We start from the raw sequence: 7773 nt of genomic DNA on the forward strand, positions 1-7773 counted from the left end.
CAAATGCCTTCACTGTGGTGCATTAGAAACCCTGAATCATGTCCTCCTTGATTTTATGACTCAGATTATTTCACTTAGAACAAGAGACATGCTAACCAATTTTGCATCATATTTTTGCTAATATGGTCCATATTAACCTAATAGGGTCATATTAACAGATGTTCTTGAGGTAATTGTCAATAAACCACAATTAAAAAATTTGACCTCTTTTTTAAGAAATATAAAAAACTGTCAACAACATTTATTATTTTATCATTCTCCCAATAAATTGTTTCTAAAAATACCTCCTAAACCAATGCCCTAAGGGCATTGGTTAACATTCCCAGCCTAATATATGAGATCCGAATAAAAGATTTAGCATATACTTACACAACACCAACGCCATCCTTTGCCATCTTTCATCATGATGGGATAGTACTGTTCTACTACTTTCACAATTGATCTCTTCTACAAATTACAAAATCTGAAAGAAGAAAAACCATTTTATAAAAATTTCAGTCTTAAAAAAATGTCAATGTCAACGTCAACAGTTACCTTGCCTGCATCATCACATTCAGCAAAGCATTACATCATTACAATTTACAACCATCCCCCAGCTGAGAATTAAATTCCTTGTTGAATGTCTTTTAAGACTTTGTTTATTTATGAAGCAATCCTCTAGACACAGTTAAAATGTAAGATTTGATTTCACCAAACCACAATAATACCTTAGAACGAACTCCACAACAAAATTTGCAATGCCATTTTCGACGGTGAAAAATACACTAAACTTAATCAAAACTCCTTATATATGGTGGCGCAGGGGCTTATATAGGAATTCTCTAAGTAGCATCATTCTGCATCTGTAGGGTGAAAGTGAAACCTACATATTCTCTCGGCCATTGATATTATTCTTTTGAAAAAGTGGGATTTAATTTTGATGTGAAAATCATTAAAGTTCCATTTTGCCGAGGATTAGCACTTATTAGATGTATCATAGCCACTTTCTCCAACTGGCTGATCTTCTATCACCAGACAGGAACCTGGGAAGGCTTAGCAGACTGTTAACCCGGGTCACACCTTCTAAGGCGGACCACTCCTCATCTTCTGCAGTTGAAATACACTCGGCTAGGCTCTTCTTAGACTGGCCCTGGGACTTCACAGAAAGATTTTCTCCTAACTCAGAGACAGGCACAATCTCGTCAGAGCCTCGTATGGTACCTGAATGCTCAAGAACAAAATTTTGAGAACAAATGACTTCTAAAGGCCCATCCATCTCATCTTTTACTGCCACCTGCTCCATTGTCTTTTGAGCAGCCTTTGTGGTATCATTGTCTGCCACAGCCTCAACAGATGCAGGTACATGTTCTAGAAACAGGCATACAGCAGCACAATCATCATTTTTTGAAGTAGGATATTTAAGTCTCCATGCCCGAACTGCACAATCTACAAGAGCTCTGGCTGCAGTTGATCGACTAGGGGATGAAGCCACGACATCCACAGCTTCTTTATTTGAGAGGACATCCCAAACCTGCATCAGTATTAAATTAACACATACAGCACTGATATTGATTTTGAAAATAATAAATAAGAGATAAAAAATTTGCATGCTGTTACAGAACTTAGCTAGTAAAAGTACCCCATCTGTGGCAAGAATAATAAATGCATCACTTTCAGTAAGATGGTGGTAGTAAACATTTGGGACAGCTATTAAACCAAAATCTTTCAGACAAAAATCCCCAAAAGCTCTAGCCATTGCCAAACCAGGTGAATCATTATTAGGTAACCATACTCGTGCCACTTCAGGCTCATCCTGCAAAGCAAAGACCCTTCCTTTGCATCGCTGGATCCTAGCAGCTTCCCCTGAACACCAAAAGGACAAGAATTTCAAGTCCTATAGATATGTTTTTGGTCAGTAGTTTTATAGATTCTAGAACCTTTCTTTTGATTGCTATTTGGTTAACAACAGGGGAGGAGGTAAAGAATGTGTGTACGTGTGTGCGCACGTGTGGGCACACAACAGAGAGAGAGAGAGACCTGGTAGATCGGGTTTCAAATCCACAGTCAATTGTATAGCAATCAAAGAACTATCTTTGTCTCTTGTTGCCAGCACAGCTCTTGAGTCTCCCACATTTCCAATTACAATATTCTGACCCTGAAAAACCATACACATACACCATTTAGAGAACCAGATTTGCAATTGATAAGAGTAGGTTCTTGGAAGGGCATCCCTACACATGAATCACCCAACAAGGTAAAGCTCCCATGAAACTTGAGACTGGCAATTTTTCAGCTGAACAATAACTTGTATTTCTCCAGAAAGCTTTCCCAGAATAAAATATCATTTTTTAAATAAGCAAATGTGACTAAAATTTTGTGATATGATATAGATATCATTACGTAACGTTCTGTATCCGAAGAAAAGATATTGCAGCTTGACGTGAAAGATAACATTTTATTTTAGATCTCTCAAAAAGTGGGTTGAGGTGAGGTGTTTCCTCATGCATCAATTATGGTAGGAACTTCATTTAGACTAGTAACAACAAATTGGCCCAACAGAAAGCTTAGACATGCTAATGCCATATTACTCCAACAAAAACAAAGCCTTAGTCCCAAAATTTTGGGGTTGGCTTGCAATATTACACTGAAAAAGAAAAAAATGGCTTTGCTTATCGAGTTCCACTTGCAAGTGGAGAATGAGAATAAAATATATAGCAAACAATTAAAAAAAAAAAAAAAGTCCATATACACAATGAGTTTGAATCTCTAATAGTTCATATTAGGCCCAAAATCATAATTAGTTACCATAAGTCCAAAAAGCTTAAGTTGTCAGGATGTGGACCAACAATGTATATGAGTATATCAACAAGCAGAGCACTCACTAAAACCAACAATTACATTACACAATTAACATGCAGTCCTGCTCAACTTAATACCACAGCTTTAAAAATTTCCAGTTAGCAGTTGGTTCGTTAATATATTACACAATTACCCTCTTGCCTCATGTAATGGAGTACTTTTCTAGTCTACCATGCAATTTCTAATGAAATCATGTCCACATTCAATTGTGTTTAGGCCTCAGCCTCATATAAGAACATAAACAATGTAAGTTCAACTTAACATGGTGGTAAAAAGACCTATCATTAAGGAAGATCTAACCCACATCATACCATAAGCTGTATCATCTGTTCAAAGGAGTGAACCACGAAATTTGTATCATCTGTTCATCTCAATCTCTCTCTTAGAACCAAGGGTGATGATGTTAGTAGAAATTTGGAAATGACACCTCATTAGGCGGAATTTTTAACTGGGATTTGGAAGCCACAAATTCTGGCTGAAATTTAGCTTGAAATTTGAAAATTCCTCCTCTACTCACCCAAACCAGGAATTTATCAAAACAGAATTTAAATTTCTATAAAATGACTAAATCCCATCTTAAAATTTTTAAAACCAAAAACATGGTATAGGTGAATTTTTTATGCATGACTTGTAAAACAAATTTGATATTAAATTTATACTAGCTTGCCAACAAGTCTCCTATAACTTTATGGGCTATTAAACAAACCTTTGCCTTGAAATTGGAAGCAATGGGTGATTATTGATAGATAAGAGAGTTCCTCTGGAAAAACAACACAATATATGATCTTATTTTTCTCGTATAAATAATAGCCATAATTTAGATTCTGGTCTCTAGGCTTATTATAATAATATTTAGCTTAATTGATTGCACTTGTTCTAGGATCAGATCTTCAGATACCATAATATAGGGAGAACAATAAGAGTAAAAGAGGAACAACAAACCCTTTACAAAATCTTATATAAACAGAAGTGCAGAAAACATTTATAGATGTATTCAATACATATACTACATTATATTTTAACTTATTAAAAGAAAATCCATTAGATTCTCTGCATGGGAGGTCAATAGTGTGTTGCTCAGCTTCCATTACTATAGCTTCCTTCTTAAGCTGGTTGGCTATGAAAGACAAATTATCTACAGGAGATAGAATGCGTAAATGGAGTTATATGGGAGATGTTTTTTGATTGCTCATTTAGAAAAAGGATTTGGAGACAAGTGTTAAGTCATTGTTTAGTGACACACCAGATGTTCAAATGGGAAGAGGTGATTCAATGGGGATTAAAGAGCTGCAGGGGAAGTCTTTCAAATCAACCTTATGCAAGGTAGCATGGTCAGCTAGAATTTATCACATCTAGATGCAAAGAAATGTTACACTACATAAAGGGCATATTAAATTTGATGAACCCATATTTGGAGGCTTGGAGCCATTAGAGAGGATGTTAAGATTTATCTTAAGTCTCAAATATTAACTCACAATAAAATCATTCACAATTTTTATCTTCCTCTTATATTCAGAAGAATACATGCAGCAGTGCATGTGTGCGTACACATACACACACACACACACACACACACAAACATGCACACATACATACATACATACATACATACAATGTGTATATATATAAGCACACACGGACATGATATTTATACACAGATTGTGTTAAATTTTATGAGTGTAATATATCAAATAGAATGATAAATTAATAAGTGGTCCAGAAAAAAATGTTTCTAGCATGAAGAATACCTGCTTTACCAAAGTGACTGCTGTCGTTCCACTGCAAAAACAATCTATTGTGGGATGCAACTTTAGTTCCTTATCCATAAGCTTGAAAGCCTTCAAGATAGAGCGTTTAAGAGGCAGAAACATTTCAGGGTGTTTTTCTTTCTCATTAGTCTCAACCTCCATTGTCTCATAGCTTTCATCATCCATGCTTGGAGTTGGAGATGATGTTTCCTCTGTATTCATGTTTCCGCTACCATTTTCAATGTTGCTCAAGTCACCAATAGATTTAGCTTTCCATTGAGTACATAGTATATCTGGAAGAGAATCACGGACTTTCTTCGCAACCACATGGCCGTAAGGACCATGTCCATCAAATACCCCACAAAATATTGTATCACTTCTTGAACTGAAATTCTATTGTAGAGAAAGTAGAAACATTACAACCAAGTCAATCATACATAATACTGCTAAATAACCGATTTTCTCAAAAGCTTAAACTGTGAGGAAATTTTGAATTTAATAATTTAATTTAACCAACCCCCTTTACATGTGAGCCTAAACTGCCTGTCATGTGGGAATTTTTTAAAATGAGAGGTAAAATGGAGACAAGGTTTGAACCATGGACCTCTTCCCCTGATACCATAATAAATTACTAAATGTCCCAAAACTTAAAAAGTTAGGAAATGTTGAATTTAGTAATTTAATGTAATAATACCATAACACAATAGAATGGAAAAATATCTGCATCTAATCCTTAAAAAAGAAGAAGAAAATAAGAATATTAGAGTATTTATTGAAGCAGTGGGATTGAATTATGTAGAGAGTACCTCCCAAATAAGCATGGCATCCTGATTGGTTCCTTTTTTACCCTGCTGGGTATATAAGCAAGCGATTTTGGTGGCACCGTTCATTACCATCTTCCCACTCTGCTCAGGACCCATCAGCTCACCTTCATCACTAGCCGAAGCTAATGTCTTTTTCCACCGCCTCTTATTTCTCTTCTTATTTTTCTTGTTCTCCATCTTATTCTCATTATTATTATAATTAGGGGAACTTGAATTGGATGTAGTGGAAGCACACGTACAGGAAGAGTTCACCACTTCCACTGTATCCATACTCTTTTCTGAAATCGACGAATAGCAAGAACCCATTTGATTTGATTCTTGATACAGGCACAGTACACCTTTCCCCTGCCTACTTCTGTTCCTGCTCCCAACTCCTATATCAGATACACCTAAGTACATTAGATATTGTCTTTATCCATCTTTATTGTGACATTGTGGTATTTAGCTACATAGCCTACATTACAATGACTACTACTAGTCTATAACCCGCACAATGTGTGGGTCCTTGTATTGGAAGAGTTTAGCCAAACACATGCATTTAATATTTATAAATGATTCAGATTATCAAAAAAAAAAAAAAAAAAAAAAAAATTATAAACGATAATATAAAAGACCATTATGAATAGTTCAATACAAAACATATTGCTCTAGATCAATGTAGTTCCATGTACGAACACCAGAAAAAAACTGCTAACCAATTAGCATAGCTGAAAGTAGTACAAACATAAAAAACAGGGCACAAACTCAAACACAAATAAGGCAAAATCACATACTTCAAAAATAAATTTAAACAAAATTACATAGCAATGCAACAAAACATGAACATTCTGGCTTATGCCACTTGTAGCATGACAGGTTGTTTTAGTGGATGAGACTTCTTCCTGCCATGCATTGTATTTAGTAGCTTAGTGACATTTGTAAATCATTTGCAGTGGTATGTCATCACCATCAAAACATTTGAATCTAAATCATCAACAGGTTCTGTTGGTTGTCAATGGAGGATATACAGCAAGGGTTTTTCTAGATCAGGATATATCAGGGTGGACAATTTTATAAAATGGTTTGCAAGAGGATATTATAAAGAACATGTAATGAAGTGCTATATTCTAAATTAATATTATATGTGCCTACTGTTCTTGATTAAATTTCTGCTAATTAATCTCTAAGGAGCTACTTCTGATAAGCCACTTGATTCTGTAAACTCTTCATGGCTCTAAAAGACAAGCAAAACCAAAATATCATTGTAAGAAGCATTACATAAAGCCAAATTCAAAACCAACATCTATCAATTAAAAATAATAAGTCACTACATGACTCAAACATACAACTTCATCATATGTGTTCTAATATCACTTGTAAGAGAAAAGTGCCAAATGCATAGAATCAATAAGTACAGAAACAACAGCTTCCTTTGCATATTCTAGAGAAAAATATCTACATGAAACAAAAGCCTCCTTATAAAAAAGATAAAAACTGTATAATATTTAATCTAAAGTGGAAAGCTTATAGAAGCCCTCACCCTAATGTGTCAAGTATCAATGTATGCACAGGGTCATTGATTGTCTTCCACCTGGCAAGGCCAAAGTCACGTAGCTGCTTGTAGAAGAAACCATTCAATTAACCTTGATGACCCTCTAATGCCAACACATTCATCAAATGACAATAAGATACATTTTATAACATTCAACTGCATAACGAAATGTTCCACCACAACTATGAAATTAAATAGATGTGGCTTTGCACAATTACTTGGAGCCAGACAAGTTAAACTCTAATGCAATATGATCATGGACTTGACCAAAGGCTCTAATGTCTAAGACAATCTACAATGAGCAATAATCAAATAAAGGCAAGAGTAGGAGAGGGTATGCTAAATAGGTTTTGAACTGCTTAAATACTACTAAATGGAATTATTATATACATTTTTTATGTAACAAGATTATACTCAAACCACTTTAAACATACTTTTTAGTATAAACTTGATCACCACAAAGCGATATTCGGGTATGTGCTTTCATTTTGTTCATCTGAAAAAATAATTTGATTTCATTCAAGTGGAAGAATACTTTCATCCTTGAAAAGGATTGATTCATAAAATCTGGTGGGAAGATAAAATTAATTGAGCTGGATTCTCAGAAGCAGGAGATCTGAATTAGAACTAAAACATCAAATTTTGATAGAAGATACAAATCTATTGTAGGGGTCAATTCGATAATTTGTTCAACCTTGGCCAACCATGCCAGGACAAAACAACATCAAAACTCACATCGAATGGTCATGCAACAGCTACAAATTGTCAAACATGATAGCACTGCAGTGATGACACCAACTCCAAGTCCATGTGAAGAGGGTCTTCTAGCACC

General features: G+C 35.0%; 1 protein-coding gene across 4 annotated transcripts; it reads right to left on the reverse strand.

The window, feature by feature from the left end:
* Window positions 1-461: 461 nt before the first annotated feature.
* On the reverse strand, window positions 462-7772 carry LOC115986783 (probable protein phosphatase 2C 6). Of its 4 annotated transcripts, none has more exons than XM_031110086.1 (7): window positions 7677-7772; window positions 6930-7003; window positions 5393-5784; window positions 4587-4979; window positions 2017-2134; window positions 1619-1842; window positions 462-1510 (listed from the first exon to the last, which is right to left on the reverse strand). In XM_031110086.1, exons 3-7 carry the CDS (start codon window positions 5714-5716, stop codon window positions 974-976), a joined length of 1596 nt encoding a protein of 531 aa, XP_030965946.1. In that variant the 5' UTR covers window positions 5717-5784; window positions 6930-7003; window positions 7677-7772; the 3' UTR covers window positions 462-973. The 4 variants fall into 4 exon arrangements, with proteins under 4 accessions (XP_030965946.1, XP_030965947.1, XP_030965948.1 ...); XM_031110087.1 differs by having other exon boundaries at window positions 6930-7044; XM_031110088.1 differs by having other exon boundaries at window positions 6930-6980; window positions 7677-7766.
* Between the last annotated feature and the right edge of the window lies 1 nt (window position 7773).

The sequence above is a fragment of the Quercus lobata genome, chromosome 4 (genome assembly GCF_001633185.2).
Source record: "Quercus lobata isolate SW786 chromosome 4, ValleyOak3.0 Primary Assembly, whole genome shotgun sequence".
NCBI lineage: Eukaryota > Viridiplantae > Streptophyta > Magnoliopsida > Fagales > Fagaceae > Quercus > Quercus lobata.